This window comes from Protopterus annectens, chromosome 1.part1, assembly GCF_019279795.1.
Source record: "Protopterus annectens isolate FY-2018-M chromosome 1.part1, PAN1.0, whole genome shotgun sequence".
Taxonomy (NCBI): Eukaryota; Metazoa; Chordata; order Ceratodontiformes; family Protopteridae; genus Protopterus; species Protopterus annectens.
In genome coordinates this window covers 1,992,005,969-1,992,025,396 of record NC_056726.1, presented here as the reverse complement: position 1 = coordinate 1,992,025,396, position 19,428 = coordinate 1,992,005,969, and the positions used below count along the sequence as shown (strand labels likewise).

Genomic DNA, 19,428 nt, shown 5'->3' with positions numbered 1-19,428 from the left:
AACTCAAATATTATGCTTTACTATTACAAAGACCTTCTGTGAGGAAGACACAAAATTATAAGAATGAACAACTGCAACTAATTTACCAATTCTTTCAAGCCTGTCATTCAAATGTATTATAAAAAGCCATTTAAGTTAGGGTCACTAAAAAAAGAAAGTTATTAATAAGGTAGACATTGTTCTTCATATGAACAATTGAAGAAAGTAGGAAATCACAACAATGACTGCAGATGAATGGAGATCAGGGTCACAAAAAATTTTATGTTCTTCTAATGTAATCTTATGAAGACACAAAGAGTCATGTGGGTAAAAGAAGCCTTTACTGTAAAACAAAATCATATTTGCATGGCAGTCTTCAACCTGCCATTTTTGGAATACTACACATTCGAAAACAGAACTAATGACTTGCAGGGATGCTGGGACAATAGTATGGCAGGAAAAAAAAATCAAAATATGATTAAAAACATTTTTTGTATGTGCAGTTGCCTTTTTAACATATTATTAATTATATTCTCAGTCCAAACACTTAAACTGCTAGCATACAGACAATACTAGTTTAACTAAAACTAAATTACATACATCATTTGCTAGTTGTTGCAACAAAAATGGAAATTTTATCCTTTTTCTTCCTTCTCGTCTGCTGTATTTGTTACTCATTTGGAGTTTCTGACTAGATAAATTCTAATACCTGTTCCAAAAATATATTGGGTAGATTTGCAGTACAACAATTACAGTGCTGAATAGGATTTAAGTTATTTTTATATTTCAACATAATGTCACAAAGGTCTAGCACTTACAGAAGAGCTGTCCACTAAGTCTTTGTAGATAGAAATTGTACATTTATCTGATAAATTCCTTTCTCAACCAGATAGGCTTTGGCAGAAATGGCCACCTCCAGAAATGACTCATCAAATGCAGTCATTTAACTGCCTCTGTCATTCAAAGACCTTATTCAGCTAGTTAATTCGCTGTTTGCCAGCTGAACAAACCTCAGTCAAGTGCATGATGTACTGGATGACTACCCCCAAAACAATATTTGCATAGGATGTCTTGCAATGGACCTTAAACTCAGTCACAAAGCTTAGTGCATCACTTAGGATAAAATTATAATAAAGGTGAAGTGGCACAGTGGATAACATTTCTGACACAGAGCACTTAGTTTTCCAGTTCATTTTTTGGTTGGGATACCTTGTGTGTGGAGTTTGTATATCATCTAGTTTTCTCCCACATCCAAAAGATGAGCAGTAAGTGAACTGATGATTTTCTGCATGTCCTGAGTGAGAGTGAGTGAGTGAAATTGTATGCTTGCAGTAGGTTGGTACCCTCTTTAGGATTAGTCTCACAGACTTATGCACAAAGTGGCAGAATCAGCTCCATCTCCTCATGACCCTGAAGTGGATTCAACAGGATATCAGAGGTGAATGAATGATTATCCTTGCACTTCAATAGTTGTTAATAATAAACATATCTATTTCTTACCATTGTAATAAAAATTCCAAACTCAGGATTTAAATCCACGCAGTCTCCATCAGTAAAAATAAACTGCTTTTTTCTTTCTTTCCTTGCTGTTAGTACAATGTAAATCTGTTGTGCTGCAACAGATAACACTGGTAGCTCAATCCTGTTGAACTCATCAAAACAGCCCCACGAGCCAGACTGAGCCAGACCTGAAAGAAAGTACATGGAAAAATTGGCATTCAGTTTTCAGTTCTAAAAATTGGTGCTATGTTCCTAATCAGTGTTTATTTACTGAATGTTAGCTTTAAAATGATCTGATACAACAAGGACCCATTTAGCCACTGCAGACGCGAAAGACAAAAATTAACTGTATTAGTTACTTAAGCAGTAAGGCAAAACAAGAAATGGTGATACTTTCTACATTCAGACAGCAGTCTAAAGTCTATTTTAATACTTGGAACATGCTCTAATAGTATCTACCACACAGGCCTTGAACATCTTGCTGCACTTACAGAAAAGTGTGTTTAACTTATTTTTAACAGAATGGTTTACCAGCTGTGTATCTGTAAACCTTAAACTTAATCTTTGAGAATGCCTCGGTCAGGCATATTTATTTATTTGTTTGTTTATGTATTTGTCTGTTTATCTGATTTTTAAAATATCTTTATTAAATCGTCACTTGAGACACAGGCATACATACATTAATAAAAAAGAATAACAATATTAACACTTTTTTCATTTACAAACATTATACATTACATTTTTTTACAGCAACTGCCTTCCAGTCCAACATTACATAAATTGCTCAATCCCTGCCTTCCTTTAAATCTCACTTCTCCTCCTGAACATTACTTTGCATATATTGTTCCCACAAATTTCATTTATTTCTATGTAGCTTTCACATTCCCTTATCTAAAGAACCTTCTTTAAACTCTTTTATCTCTTTTTTATACTTCACTACTGCTAATAAAATTGGATTAGATTTTGATTTCCTGTTTATTTATTGTTCATTAACTGGGTAAGCAAATTGATCCCTCAAAGATCATTTTCAGTCATGGTCTAGGCCACAAGGGTAATGGGCAATGTAATGTAAAATGGGTAGTTTACAAAAGCCAGTCAACCTGCATATTTTTATGAAGTGTGAAAAAATCTCTTTGCCAACAGAAACCCCAGACAGCCATAAGAAAGTCATGTAAACTCCACACAGACACTGATTAGAGGTTAAAGTTGGACCCAAGGTCCAAAACCAGAGAGGTAGAAATCTTAACCAGTGACCGGCACATTCCTTAATCAGTGAGTCATGTTGCTTCCCAGTGAGCATCCAGCTTCTAGATGGCACACCCCCAAGAAATGTTTGCTCTCATCAGCTATACGTGGAGAGCAACTTTCAGCCAGCATGTTCAATTTAACAATGTAATGCACCAACCAAGAGAAGGGTCTTCCCTTCTCTTTTCAATTATTTCTGATGAAAAGCAGCAAGCATGTTTTCGAAGAAAACATTCTGAGGAGCACAGTCTAGGAAAAAAAGGAAGAAACCCATTCCAAAAGTACACACTCTAGGTAGGTTTAACAATGCAAGGGTACATAAGGACAGGTCAGAATTCCTGCTGACTGAGACCTACTATTCTTGTATTACTGTGCATGAAATAAATGTATGTATATGTAATACAGAAGTCATGGTCAAAACTGATTTCTTTATTTGCTGATATTTTATTCCATACATAACTAAGTCAAAACATAAAATCAGACTTCTTCTTGGATCACTTATTTGGTATTTGAGTTTATCATTAGTTCTAAATAAGAGTAATAATAAATTAAAGTTATGTGCTCACCATAACTTTGCATCTAAGTTGTCCATTTTCATTCTTCCTCAACTGATGGGTCTCAGATCCATACTCGGATCCGGTTTGGCCACATTTAATAGACTATTGACTCTAAATCTTGAGCTCTTCCCTTTCCATAAAGCACTAGTCACCCTCCAATACCTCAGATCGAGTTTGCGGCCCCAAAACAAACAGAAAGAACTAGCCTCAGGCCAATATAGAAAGAAGGCTGGTGGAAAGGACTGGGGCTCAAATATGGAATGTACAGTTGTGTACACTTACCATAAATGTAGATGTTCGAGTGTATTCACTGTTGCAGTCATTACATTTGGGTAATCTGCTGGCAGGTTGCCCTCAGTCGGCCTGAATTCCAAAGTCTTGGGTCTTGCATCGGTTGCTGTCTCCTCTTCCATGACGTCAGGTCGTCAGGGGTATAAAACATACAGCCGACGCCATTTGCTTTAGTTTTGCTTGCCCCCGATGTCAGGTGCCCCCAAAAAGGTAGCAAAAACACACACACACACATATATATATATATATATATATATATATATATATATATATAGATATACATGCATCAATATAAACTTTACCTTCATCTACAAGCAAATACACCACATAGGCTGTAGAAGACAAGAGAAGGAAAGATAAACTCCAGAATAACAGGGGGATGGCGGGAGGGTTACCTGGACTGAAACAGTGAATACACTCGAACATCTACATTTATGGCAAGTGTACACAACAGTACTATGTTCTTCGTGTTTCACTGTTGCAGTCATTACATTTGGGTAGAATCCCAAAGGTATGGTTGGGAGGCTGGAGCTAAACAGCGTTAGGTGTGGCTATAAGGCCCTGCAGAACTGCAGTGGCAAAGCCTGCCCTGGAGTTAGAGTAGAGAGGCAAATGATAATGCTTTGTAAAAGTGTGAACAGAACTCCAAGTAGCAGCCTCTAGAATATCTTTGGTTGGTACTCCTCTGAGAAAGGCTGCTGAAGTAGCTGCAGCTCTGGTGGAATGAGACCTAATGCCATTGGGCACAGGTTTACCATGGTGTAAGTAGCAGAAATGGATGCAGTGGCTTATCCACTTTGAAATTGTTTGCTTTGAAATAGCCTTTCCTTCTGATGCTGTAGCATATGTCACTAGTAATTGCTCAGTTTTTCTTAGAGCTTTAGTCCTGTTCAAGTAGAGTCTTAGATGTCTGTGTACGTCCAAGGAATGCAGAATTCTCTACCCCTTGTTCTGCGGATTTGGATAAAAGGTTGGCAGATGAATTGTTTGGTTAAATGCCACACTGGAAACCAACTTAGGCATAAATGTAGGATTTGTCCTCAGAGACACCCTGTCTGGGTAAAATATGATAAAAGGCTCTACAGCCATGAGGGCCTGTAGCTCTGAAACTCTTCTTGCTGAAGTAATTGCTAGTAGCAGAGCTGTTTTCCATGATAAGAACTTTATATCAGTGGTAGCAGCTGTTTCAAATGGAGGCAGGGTGAGCTTTTCCAATACATAACTGAGGTCCCGTGCAGGTAATGGTGATCTTCTAGGAGGCCTTACATTTTTGGCTCCTCTAAGATACTGCTTTAGTAAAGGATGAGAAAAGATTGGTGGCTCTGTATTGTAATGAGCCGAAATGGCAGAGGCATGGATTTTAATTGAAGAGAAAGGCCATTGTCAAGCATCTCAGTTAAGTATTGTAATATCTGAGGAATATTTGGTTCTGCTGTATCAGTTCCTTGTGCTTGATTCCAAGCACAGAATCTCTTCCATTTATCAGCATAAGATTTTCTAGTACTAGGCCTTCTGGCTTCCAAAATGACATCCATCACAGCTTTACTGAGAGGAGTTGTTTGTATAACTACATGATCAGCCATGCTGCCAAGTTCAGTGTCTGGAGTTGATTGTGCAGAATCTAATTGTTTTGCTGGGACAGTAGTTGAGGTCTTTGAGGTAAGGTCCAAGCTGGGTATTGAGACAAGTTCCTTAGGACTGGGTACCAGTATTGGCAGGGCCAGTCCGGGGCAATTAGTATCATCTTTGGTTTCTCTTGTCTGACTTTTAGGAGGCCCTTGGGAAGAAGAGGCAGGGGAGGAAAGGCGTAAACTGATAGGTTTTTCCAACTGAAGGCTAGGGCGTCCACTTTCCATGCTTGTCTGTGATAAGTCCTTGTGCAAAATCTTTTCAATTGATAATTCTGAGGAGAGGCAAATAGATCTACGTCTGGGCTCCCCCATTTCTCTGTTATCATGCTGAAGACTTGTGGATTTAGTTTCCACTTGTGAGGGTCCATAAGGTTTCTGCTTAAATCGTCTGCCAGTGTGTTTTGCTTTCCTAGCAGGAATTGAGCTTGGAGATTTATTTGGTAGGTCAAAGCTGTGTCCCACAGTGCCATGGCTAATCTGCAAAGGGGGTATGAGTGTGTGCCCCCTTGCTTGTTTATATAACACATGACCGTGGTGTTGTCCGTCTTTATCGGTAGTTGTCCTGGATGAAGTAAGTCCTTGAATGCTTTTAGGGCATTTTGAACAGCTAGCATCTCTTTCTGGTTGATATGTAGATGCATTTGTTTTGGGGTCCATGTGCCTTGAATGCATCTTCCTGCCACGTGGGCCCCCCAGGCATAATCTGATGCATCTGTTGTTAAGGTTTGGCTGACAGGGGGTAGAGTGAAGGCCCGTCCCGTGTTTTGGTGACATGCCTTTGCCCACCATAGAAACTCTTGTTGTAGGCAGGGTATGAGAGGGATCATTGTTTCTAGACTCTGAGAATGTTGACTCCATAAACTTTTTAGGTACCATTGAAGTTTCCTCATATGCAGTCTCACATATGGAATCAGCAGGATGCACGATGCCATGAAGCCCAAAGCCTCCAGAATTTGTCTTGCAGATAACTGGGTTTTTGTTGCCATCAGTTTGAAGTAAGAAGTCAGTTGCCTTTGCTTGTCTGACGTGAGGTAAGCCATCTAGGCAGTTGTACTCAAGCTTGCACCCAGGAATGTTATCTTTTGAGAGGGTACCAGTTGTGATTTCTTTTCGTTTATTGTGTACCCTAGGCATGTTAGAAGCCTTTTCACAAATGCCAGGTGTTGAAGAAGAATGTCCTTGCTCTCTGCCTGAATGAGACAGTCGTCCAAGTAAGGGTATATTTGTATACTTTTTTGTCTGCAAAATGCAATTAATGGTGCCAGGCACTTTGTGAAGACCCTGGGTGCAGTAGATAAGCCAAAGGGCAATGCAGAGAATTGGTAATGCATTAAGCCAGCCTTGAATCTGAGGTATCTTCTGCACGATTGTCTTATTGGGACATGCAGGTATGCCTCTTTTAGGTCTAATGTCACCAGCCAAGCATTCTTGCCCAACATGGGCAGAAGATGCTGCAGTGTCAGCATTTTGAATTTTGGAATGTCCAGGTATGTGTTCAAAATTGATAAATCCAGTATTGGCCACCAGGCCTTGTCCTTTCTGGGTACCAAGAACAGTCGAGTAAAAACCTTGTCCTTTTTCCTGTTCTGATACTGGCTGAATTACCCCCACATCCATGAGGGACGTAACCTGTTTTCTGTGCCTCTGCCCATTGATTTTTGGGCAGGTCTGGCCAACCGTTTGCCATTGGCAGAGTGTGGAAATGGAATCTGTATCCCTGTGATACTAAGTTTAGTACCTACTTGTCTTGGGTTATTATCTGCCAATTTTGAGCAAAAAGTGCTAATTTTCCCCCTAAGGGTGCTGCCAAAAGATAAGTGCTTGGTGTAGGCAGAGGGAAGTAATTGGGACTGCTTTCTGTAGTTTTGCGCTTTATCTCCTCCAGATTTGGAGGTAGAAGTGCCCCATTGTTTTTACCTGTATGAATCTTGCGCCTGGTATCTGGAACCCTTAGGGCGTCTGGATTTGCCCCTTTGAGCTCTGTCTGACACAGGAAAGGACCAATTCTTTGTAAGCCAGTGTCTACTGAATCTTGGTAGCTGCACTTGTAAGAAGTCTTTTAACAGTTTGCATAGTTTTAGCTTTGTCTTCCATTTTCTTTAAAACCTTTTCTGCCTTAATACCAGAGTATCATGCTGTAAAGGTGCATCTAGCAATTTAGCTTTAACATGATCAGGTAAATTTTGTTCCTTTAGCCAGGCATGCCTCCTAATCACAGATCCAGTAACTGCGGCCCTGCAGGAGGCCTCTAAGGAGTCAAAACCACATTGCAAAGTATGCTTTCCAACCTGTTCAGCTGCATGCAATAATTCCTGCAATTCTTTATTTTCTGCACATTCAGAAATCAACATAATTTTCTGTTTCAGCAATCCCATAACATGTTGTTGATACTTAAGCATATGAAATTGACAGTTTAAGGCTCTGACTGCCAAGGTTGCAGATGTATAAACCTTTTTTCCACATCTGTCCAGTGTCCTTAAATCTCTGTCAGAGGGGGTAGGATTTTTTGCTGTTGATGCCTTAACTCCCTTTGGACCCTGTGAAATAGTTTCAGGATCAGCAGCAGGGTTTCTAAATAAAAAATTTATGTGAGTCCAGGACCCTGTAATATCTGTCAGGCTTACTGGGAGCTGGAGGTAAGGAGTCAGGGGTTAAGCCTGACTTCGAAAACACATCATCCACAATGTCTAAAACAGGGGGAATGGCTAAAGGCCTGTGCTGAAGGAGAAAAAGGAAATCCCTGAGCCTATTTTTTGATTCTGAGAAATCTTGACTCTCCCAGTGGAAATGCTCCCTCAAAGTATGCAAGGTTTCCCCAAATTAATAATCCTCATGAGGAGAAGCAGATGGTATAGACTCCTCTGCATCAGAATCCTCATAGGGAGGTATAGTTAATTCCTGATCAGAAGAGGAATCGGAAAAAATAGAAACCTGATCTGAAGATTCATAATCAGTGTCTTGCCTAGGCCTCTTATCTGGAGGGGGATGGGTACCCCTGATCAAGGTAATAAGGTCTTCAGCCATTTTGATCATCAGCTTTTTAGGCACAGAGGCCTGTGCATGTGGCTCATGTGTCGGATTTTTAGTTTTAGAAGTTGCTTTTGTCTTTGGTTTTGCAGCTGTCGGTTTGATATACAAATGTTGAGGTCTGAATACACTCTCAGAAGCCGGTGCCTGCTCAGTAGCTCTGCACCCATCCAAGGGAGATACATCTGTCAGTCCAATACCTTGAGTATCTTGCGGTATGCCGGACTCCACATGGGTGTCGGTAGAGGCCTGCGACTCGAAGGTAGCAGGTATCAGGGGCTGCAAAAGTGCCTCACTGAGTACCGGCAAACCGGCGACTGGCTTAGGAGAAGCTTTGTCGTCGGTTTTGGATCTCGACTGCCTTTCTCTGTCCTTTTCTTTGCGTTTTTTATGTACTCCGGTAGTCGGTTTGCTATCCGACGACATTTCTGGGTAGTTAAATGTTTCCAAAATACTTTGAGGCAAAAATATACTGACAATTAATAGTGCGTTGGTTAAATCTAGCACAAAACCGACAGCCAGGCAAGTTGTGATCAGGGCCTAGGCAAGGAATACAGTATAAGTGGAAATCCATATGAGGTATTTGCTTCCCACAAGTAATGCAATTATTAATTTTTTCTGACATCGGTATGGAGCAAGAAAAAAGTTTCCCTAACAGGGTACTTAGCTTTAGTTAAGCCTTCGGTTCTGAAACTCAAACTCAAATATTTCAGTAGTCGGCCGACCGGCACTTGCGAAATGCTTCTGCTTCGGGCACTGCGTGGCAAGAAAGACTAAAGAAAATGGTGTCGGCTGCATGTTTTATACCCCTGACGACCTGACATCATGGAAGAGGAGACAGCAACCGACGCAGGACCCAAGACTTTGGAATTCAGGCTGACTGAGGGCAACCTGCCAGCAGATTACCCAAATGTAATGACTGCAACAGTGAAACACGAAGAACATCCGAGGTTCCACAACAATCATAAGGTCACTCCAGGAAGAAAAGGGAAGGGGAATGGAGGGTGGAAAGTTGAGGAAGAATGAAAATGGACAACATAGATGCATTGTTATAGTGAGTACATACCTTAATATATGATGTAGTCATTTTCATTCATTCCTCAACAGATGGGACAGACTCTCCAGATACATGAACCTTGGGTGGCCGTCATGGAAGGATATTCCAGAGTACTGCAGAACCAAAGGCAGCCCTACTTCTGGAAGTTAAATCCAATTGGTAATGAGCAATAAATGTATAAGCATTGGACTAAGTGGTTGTGGCACAAATGTCAACAACAGAAGTACTACACCAAAAACAGGATGAAGTCACCATGAACCTAGTGCAGTGTGCTTTAGGAGGGCTGGATAAGGACAAACCTCATTGACTGTAAACAAAGGATATGCAGTCTGTCAACAATTTGGCTAAAGTAACTTTAGAAACTGGTCTATCCAATCTGTTTAATGATAATGAGGCAAACAATTGTTCTGTCTTTCTGAAATCTTTTGTTCTATGGAGATAAAAGCAGTGGTGTCTATGTACATCCAAGAGGTGAAGCATGTATTCATCTTTATTAGAGAAGCTGGGAAAGAAAACAGGCAAATTAATGACTTGGTTAACATTCACCTCCGAGTCTACTTTGAGCAAGAAGGCTGGACTGATCCATAAGGTACCTCTGTCTTTGTGGAAGATCAACTATGGGGATTTCAAAGACGGACAGTCTGGAGCTTGGATATTAGTCTCACAGATGTAACAGCCACTAGAAAAACAGTTTTCCAAGATAAAAATTTTAGGTCAGATCTAGCTGATGGTTCAAACGGACACGGAGTTAAACCTTGCAGTAAAATCATTAAATCCCAGGGTGGGGTAGGATCCTTCATTGGGGGCATAAGCAAAAAGGTACCTTTATGGAAAGCCTTGCACAGTTTTGATGAAGCTAAAGAGGAAGTATTTTCACCTGAATGAAAATTAGATATCGTTGCCAAATGCACTTTGATAGTAGAGAAACTAGCACCTTCTTGAAAAATAGATGCTAAAACTTTCAGAACAGCAGGAATAGGGGCAGAGAAGGGGTCTAATTCCCTCTACAGAGTAGAAATGGTGAATCTCTTCCATTTACCCTTGTGGATCTTCCTACAAACAGTCAAAAATGAGCAAACAAACTTGTAAAAATGTGTAGAAACAGGCAACCTGATGTCCAGATAGTCAATACTAACCACAGGAAACAAAGTCCAAGTTTCTTCTTTAACGTAAAAGTATTTTATTTTTCAAAAAGACAACGTTTTCGCCGTGACCCCTGTCACAGCTTCCTCAGAAGAAGACAAGTAAAACAGCTAAACTGGTCTGTTCAAATACTCAGTTAACAGGAAGTGACAAATAATTGCACTTCCTGCACTAATTTGACTCAATAAAAATAATGAATAAAATCATGAATAATCATAAAACTCCATTGAATTATCTATAAATATTGTATGATAAAAGACAACATAAAAATGTTCTTACTAGTGCATTTACATTAACATTGTAAAAAATTATGCATTAAACCCACGAAAAAATACGGTCGTAGTCATATTTAAACTGCAAAAAAGAAGTATTAATTTTGATTTCTTCATCCAAAACATTCACTTCAGAAATAAGAGACAAGATATGCATATCATAATGTTTAACTATCACGTTTAGCAATTGTAACCCCTGTTCCTGAAACAAACATTTCAATTCTGAAAAATACACTTGGTCCAACAGTAGTCCAGAAGGAGTGAAGTTGTTCCTAAGGCCTTTTGGAACCAGTTTCTCATTTAAACATTGCCTAAAATAAGCAGCTTCCAGCTTATGGTCACATAAGACCTAGAGGTTCATTTAAATGTGGATGCTGCAACATGTGTAAAGTGATGAGAACTGGAAATTCCTTTATAGTTAGGAATAAAAAATACAACATTAAGCAGAGGATTACTTGTGATTCAAAGTCAGTGGTGTACATTGCTTTGTGTAATTCCTGCCCTTCCTTTTACATAGGAAAAACCAATCGTAAACTAAAAGAGAGAATATACCAGCACCTTTATGCCATAAAAAAACCTCTTTTAGAGAATGCCTTAGCAAAACATGTTAGCAGTAACCCTGACCACTCTTTTTGTTTTATGGGTATTGATCAAGTACCTTTAACCGATAGGGTAGGCCCCTTTCAGATAGTTCTTGAGTGTGTCGAACTTTTATGGCAGTTGAATTTAGATGCATTTAGGCTAGATGGCCTCAATGAGAACTGTAACATTTCATGTGTTCTTAAACTAAGGAGCTACTTTAGGTAATGCCTATATGTACATTATTTTGTGGGTTTAATGCATAATTTTTTACAATGTTAATGTAAATGCACTAGTAAGAACATTTTATGTTGTCTTTTATCATACAATATTTATAGATAATTCAATGGAGTTTTATGATTATTCATGATTTTATTCATTATTTTATTGAGTCAAATTAGTGCAGGAAGTGCAATTATTTGTCACTTCCTGTTAACTGAGTATTTGAACAGACCAGTTTAGCTGTTTTACTTGTCTTCTTCTGAGGAAGCTGTGACAGGGTCACGCAAAACGTTGTCTTTGAAAAATAAAATACTTTTACGTTAAAGAAGAAACTTGGACTTTGTTTCCTGTGGTTAGTATTGACTATCTGGACATCAGGTTGCCTGTTTCTACACATTTTTACAAGTTTGTTTGCTCATTTTTGACTGTTTGTTGATTGCCATGGATTCAGGCACTCCAGCCAGTCTTGTTAGTCCTAACCTTTGTCTAACAGCTACTTTTGAAAAATCAAGTGAAACAGACTTATTCTCTTTATTGGCTTCCATCTCACAAAAATTGGAAGCTTTACATGTTCGTATGGATGTTTTAGAGCAACTTCCAACTTTTTACAGAAAAGAAAAGTCTGAAACTATTGCAAACCAGAATGTTGTTTCAGTTTCTGACTCGGAAGGGTCTGCTACGTTACTTCCTGCAGCACAACAGCTTAGAGGACTGCCTCCTCGACCAAATAAACAACAGGCAGGAAGTTCTGTTGTTCAAAACGCTACTGCTTCTACCAGTAGGGAAACGGACTTGTTTCCTTCAACTCCATGCATCTTTCGGATCCCTTCTACTAGTCATGCTGTAGGAACTAATGCTAATCTAATTACACCACCAGCATCTAACTTAAATGAGGAGCATAGGACGGAGCCAGTGGAGGAACGCCGAACCTTGAACGACTGGATTAATAAAGAGAACCCGTTTTCGTTTTGTCAGGCGCTAACACTGGGTCAACTGCCAGCTCTTTTCCTGTTCAAGAAAACGACAACAACTGGTTTAGTGACCGTTTAAAGGTACTTGACATTAAGTTGCTTAAATTAAAAAAACTGCAGCTGGAAGCTGCTTATTTTAGGCAATGTTTAAATGAGAAACTGGTTCCAAAAGGCCTTAGGAACAACTTCACTCCTTCTGGACTACTGTTGGACCAACTGTATTTTCAGAATTGAAATGTTTGTTTCAGGAACAGGGGTTACAATTGCTAAACGTGATAGTTAAACATTATGATATGCATATCTTGTCTCTTATTTCTGAAGTGAATGTTTTGGATGAAGAAATCAAAATTAATACTTCTTTTGCAGTTTAAATATGACTACGACCGTATTTTTCTAGCATTGATGCATTGTTACTTAAATTAAAATTAACAAAATAAGAAGTTAGTAAGGGATAGAACAGCTTATTTTTCTAACCAAGCATATTCCCATTTGAACATTCCAAGTGCAGGGTCCAATACTGTTGGTTTAAATGGGCCTTCTACTTCTGTTAATGCTGAATTAATTTCGTTGGAAGGTGAAAATGGTGAACACCTTACTAATACACCTAGACAGGAAGTTAGAAGAAGTAATAGGTTAAAAGGGTCCACTGCTGTTAACTACAATTATAAGAACCAAAGAGGACCAGGGAGAACTGACCAGAATAAGCAGGTTCCTTTAGAGCTCCCTAATGATAAAGTTTTTAGGGAATCAACAGAAGAAACAAGGGGAATGTGTATTGGAGGAAGCGTTAACAGACAATGTTTCTCCCACAGGTCCGAGGATTTTTGCAAGGCCCTGTTATATATACTAACACAAGGAAAGACTTTACTATCTATAACTTTTCATCTTTGGAACTAGATTCTGACTTAGTTGAATTGTTAGCTCTTGGATACACTTTTATTCCAAGTACCTATGGAAGTTTAGCTAAAGTTTTGATTGATCTGAAATGCTACATACGCAAGTTAAATTTAAAATTATATTTTAACAATGAAACAACAAATGTTAATGACAAATTGAAACTGACTAGCGTTTTTAACCCTCCTACACAACAAAATTTATTACTATTTGAACAAATGTGTGAATTAGATATAAGACATCTGTTTTCTACACAAAATCAAGTAGTACTTTGAATGAGATGAATATTTCACTTGCACAACGTGAATGGCTAAAAACCTGGGCTCTTTAACTGTCAGGTTTTGAAACCTGACAAAGGAGGGGCTTGGTAGTGTTTGACAACGTTCAATACACAGAAAAATGATGCAAGTGTTATCATCTGATGCCTATGTTACTTCTTCCCTTAATGAGATTAATGTAGTTCAAGGTCGTACCGTGGGTATTTCCGTGACCTTTTCCTAGCAGGCAAAATAGACTTAGAGACATACAACTATATTGACATTATTCAGCCAAAGTTGCCTGTAATGTTCGGAATACCCAAGATACACAAAGACCAAAAGAATCCTCCCATGAGGGCATTAATAGATGGTAGGTCTTCTATGACCTACCCTGTTCAAAATTGATAGATAGTATTCTATCAAAATATGTAAAGAAAATACCTACTATTTGCAAAGACTCCTGGTCTTTCTTACGTGATATTAACAGTATTAAGTTTGACCTTGAGTGTAACTTTTGACTGTGGATGTCATTGATTTATATACATCCATCCCTCACAATGAGGCAGTTGAATGGATTCAACTGCTTCTTAAAGACTTAAATGCACCACAAGTGGAGATTGACGTTGTAACAGAACTGTTGAGCATAGTACTGTCATCAAACTTTTTGTTTTGAACATAAATTCTATTTACAAAAATGTGGAATAGCCATGGGCTCCTTGCGGAGCCAGTGTGGCTAACCTGTTTGTAGCCTTTTGGGAAAACCTTTATATACTATCTAATGAAACTGTAATGCAGAAGATAAAATATTACACTAGGTTTTTGGACGACATATTTATCCTTTTTAAAGGGAATGAAGTTGAAGCAAAACTTTTTGTAGACTATTTGAACAATTCTACACAATGGTTAAAATTTACTTATAGGTTTTCAACAATAGAAACAGACTACTTGGACGTGAGACTAACTAAAGAAGTAGATGAAGAGATTTATTTGTCTGGCATTTTCAGGAAACAGACGTACTGCAACTCTTTCCTGCACTACACTAGTCTACATCCACCTAGGCAGAAAAATCTATTGTCAAAGGACAACTGGTACGTGCAGGCAGGATGTGTAGCACTTACAGCGATTTTAAAGCTGAGTGCCAATTTTTGAAAGGTATGTTTATAAACCGTGGATACCCTGTCCCTCTTTTAGAAGGGCTTATAAATGAAGTTGACACTAAAAGAACAAAAGGGTTGTATAAACCACTACTTGATCAATCTAATGTAGGTAGGTCTACTAATGATAATGAATTAGCACACCAAAATTCCTTACTAAATCAGCAGAGAAACTTTTCTTTAAGTTTTATAACCCAATTTAACTTGAATTCAACAGGAATTTGGGCCATTATCTTAAAAACTGGCCACTAGTTATTAATTCCGTTAACTTGATTGACAAGTTTGGTCAGCACCGCTATGTAATTTACAGGAGAAGTAATAATTTGAAAGAACTTTTACAGCATACTTCTAACACTTATGGTCACATAAGACCTAGAGGTTCATTTAAATGTGGATGCTGCAACATGTGTAAAGTGATGAGAACTGGAAATTCCTTTATAGTTAGGAATAAAAAATACAACATTAAGCAGAGGATTACTTGTGATTCAAAGTCAGTGGTGTACATTGCTTTGTGTAATTCCTGCCCTTCCTTTACATAGGAAAAACCAATCGTAAACTAAAAGAGAGAATATACCAGCACCTTTATGCCATAAAAACCTCTTTAGAGAATGCCTTAGCAAAACATGTTAGCAGTAACCCTGACCACTCTTTTTGTTTTATGGGTATTGATCAAGTACCTTTAACCGATAGGGAGGCCCCTTTCAGATAGTTCTTGAGTGTGTCGAACTTTTATGGCAGTTGAATTTAGATGCATTTAGGCTAGATGGCCTCAATGAGAACTGTAACATTTCATGTGTTCTTAAACTAAGGAGCTACTTTAGGTAATGCCTATATGTACATTATTTTGTGGGTTTAATGCATAATTTTTTACAATGTTAATGTAAATGCACTAGTAAGAACATTTTTATGTTGTCTTTTATCATACAATATTTATAGATAATTCAATGGAGTTTTATGATTATTCATGATTTTATTCATTATTTTTATTGAGTCAAATTAGTGCAGGAAGTGCAATTATTTGTCACTTCCTGTTAACTGAGTATTTGAACAGACCAGTTTAGCTGTTTTACTTGTCTTCTTCTGAGGAAGCTGTGACAGGGGTCACGGCGAAAACGTTGTCTTTTTGAAAAATAAAATACTTTTACGTTAAAGAAGAAACTTGGACTTTGTTTCCTGTGTTTAGTATTGACTATCTTGTGGATCTTCCTGGTAGAGGCCTTCTGGGATGACAGTAATATCTGTTGGACCAAAAGAGGAAAGCCTGGCCTGTCTAACCATCAATGGAATTGGAGAAACCATAAGGCCAACTCAAGGCTTGCATTGTCCAGGTGTGCCAGCCCTGTGGGATGAGAGAGAAGGTCTGGACTGGCATCCAGTATCCAAGGTGGATATCGAATGTGAGACCAAAGGAAAAGTAGCCACACTTGCTGAGGCCAAAAAGGGGAAATGAAGATAGCAATGCTCTTCAACCAAAGTGCCTTCTGTAAGAATTTGGGAATTAAAAGTATCAGAAATAAGCATAAAGGAGACCGGATGGCCAAACATAGACTAGAGTATCCCTCGATGACTCCCCCGGGGGAGGGATCAGAGCAAAGAACCTCTGCACTTGTTGAGGTGACACGCAAACATATAGCAGCAAGGCTGACCCCATCAATGGAAAATCCTCTCCACCACTAACCGAATGAGAGACCACTCATGAGGCATCAGAATGGACCTGCCGAGTCTGCCTGCTACAATGCTAGATTTCCCCAGGATGTGCACTGCTATAAGAAAGTGGTTGGAGGAGATCACCAACTACCACACTCTCATTGCCTCTAGACAAAGGGGATAAGACTGGGATCCCCCCATCTGTTGATTTACCAGACTACAGATATGTTGTCAGTTTGAATCTCAATTGTCTCAAGAGGGAGGGCATCCTGAAAGGCCTGCAGGACTAACAGGACTGGTCTTATCTCCTGGACAATGATGTGCAAATTGGATTCTTCTGGGAACCATGTGCCGTAGACAGTCTTTCCCAAGAAATTCCCAGCTGGGAAACATCCATAGTTACCGTGGCTACTGAGGGCGGAAAAACAAGAGGGTGGCCTTGAGAAACATCATCCAACTGAATTCACCAACACAGGTGGTCTTTGTATACTTGTGTATTTGACTGGTGAAGACAAGAATTGACCACTGAACTGCTAGAGTCCATTAAAGAATATGCATATAAAAGTGAGCCATAGGAACCAAGGTTATGGCTGCTGTAATCGATCCTAAATTCTGAAGAATCAATCTAGCTGGAGGAGAATGTTGTGATGTAATAAGAAGTTATGTACCTACCATAACATTCCATGTTAGTTGTCTTCTTCTCGCCTTCTTTCTTGCTGGATGGGTTCGGAGCCAATCCTCGGCCCCGACTCGGCCTATACTATAGCTCGAGAGCTATTTTTTACTGGCTCAAGGCAGCCCTATATCCCACAATACCATGCGCTAACTCCCCAGATCTCGTTTGGCAGCTAACACATAGCATAGAATTTTTTGTTACCAACAAAAAAACAATATATATATAAACAGTCTCCCTGGCAATAGTAGTCATGATATGGGAACCTTGGAAAAAGGGGCAACATCATGAAATAGAAGGATCTCAGAACCTTCAAGTCTGTCTAGGCTAGGGGGCAGGAGGGAGGGATGCAAGAAAGATGGCGAGAAGAAGACAACTAACAAGGAACGTTATGGTAGGTACATAACTTCTTAATGTTAAGTTGTCATTCTCGCCTTCATTCTTGCTGGATGGGACAGCGTCCCTAGCACCTTGGTCCTGGGTGGCTCAACGGAACAGACTCCTGAGAACAGTAGAACCAAAGTCAGCTCTATTTCTGGAGGCTATATCCAGTTTGTAATGTGTAATAAAGGTATGATGAGAAGCCCAAGTAGCTGCTGCACAAATGGCATCTAAAGGTAACCTTGCTTGAAAGGCTGTTGAAGTTGATAGCGCCCTGGTTGAATGAGCCTTAAGTTTTGAAGGAAGTTGTTTGTCTCAACTCGTAGACAAAGGTAATGATGGAAGCTAACCATCTGGAAAGGGTTACCTTTGAAACTGGAAGTCCTTTCCTCCCATCAGCATAAGAAAGGAAGAGCTGTTCTGACTTCCTGAATTGTTTTGCTCTGTCTAGATAATACCGCAATTGGCAATGAACATCCAAGGAATGTAGTTTCTGTTCAGCCCAGTTTGAATAATTTGGGAAGAAACCCGGTAAGTGAATAGTGTGATTCAGATTTGATTCAGAAGAAACTTTAGGTAGAAAGGAAGGGTTTGTTCTGAGAGCTACTCTGTCTTTATGAAAGACCAAATAAGGGGAAATGGGTAGACAAGGCTTGAAGCTCCGACACTCTGCCGGCAGAAGTTATAGCCACCAAAAACAGAGTCTTCCAAGAGAAGAGCTTGAGGGAACAAGAAGCTGCAGGCTCAAAGGGAGGAAGAATTGGTGAAGATAACACTAAATTCAGGTCCCATTGTGGAGGAGGATCCTTAATGGGAGGTCTGAGTAAGAAAATGCCCTTGAGGAAAGCTTTACAGAGTTTATGGGACATAATACTGGTTTCCGAAAGTCCTACATGGAAATTGGCAATGGCCGCTAGTTGAACTCTGACAGTGGCTGCCGATGAACCTGCATGAAAAAGCTCTGCCAGAAAAATCAAGAACTTTGTGAATTGGAGCATTAAAAGGGTCTAAGGACCTAGCTTGTGCCCAGAAAGAAAAACGCTTCCATTTGCTCGCATAAGTCTTCCTGGTATTAGACTTATGGGAGGCAAGAATAATGTCGCGGACAGGAAGAGAAATGAAGGGAAGCCTGGCTATGGTTGTAAGTGGAGCAACCAAGCTTTGAGGTTGAGGGACTGAAGAGACTGGTGCAGCTTGCCCGTCAGATGGGTCAAAAGATCTGGAAATGGTTCCAGTTGCCAGGGCTGTTCCAGAAGGTATCGGTGCAGGAACGGAAACCATACTTGTCGAGGCCAGTAAGGAGCAATGAGGATCATTTTGGATCTCAATGCGGTTGCTTTCTGAATTAACTTTGGGATCAACGGAAAAGGGGGAAAAGCATACAGAAGACCCAGAGGCCAATCGTGGACTAGAGCGTCTCTGGGGGGGTGGCCTGGTAGGGGGAAGAGAGTGAAGAAGTCGAGGCACTTGCTGTTTTGAGGTGTTGCAAAAAGGTTGCAGCAAGGCTGGCCCCACTTCTGGAAAATTCTCTCTGCTACCACTTGATTTAGAGACCACTTGTGAGGCATGAGAATTGTTCTGCTCAATCTGTCCACTATGATGTTGGATCTCCCGGGGATGTGCGTTGCTATCAGAAACCGTTGAGAGGAGATCGCCCACTGCCAAAGTCTGAGTGCTTCTCGACATAGGGGGTAGGACTTTGTTCCGCCCTGCTTGTTTATGTACCACACTACGGACATATTGTCCGTTTGAACTGCTATAGTGCCCGTGGGAAGAGAGTCCTGAAAGGCTCACAATGATAAAAACACTGCTCTCATCTCTAGGACATTTATGTGCAGGTGGCATTCTAATTGTTGCCACATGCCCTAGACAGTCCTGCCCTGATAATGCCCCCCCACCCGATCAGGGAGGCATCCATTGTCACCGTAGCAACTGGAGGGGGAAGAAC

General features: G+C 39.8%; 1 protein-coding gene across 1 annotated transcript in view; it reads right to left on the bottom strand.

Annotated features, from left to right (window-relative positions):
* LOC122816787 (dynein axonemal heavy chain 8-like) overlaps window positions 1-19,428 on the bottom strand; it is a 9,517,065-nt gene that overhangs the window by 2,233,201 nt on the left and 7,264,436 nt on the right. The window contains 1 exon segment of the mRNA XM_044089814.1: window positions 1,480-1,667. Coding sequence (XP_043945749.1) covers window positions 1,480-1,667 — 188 coding nt within the window.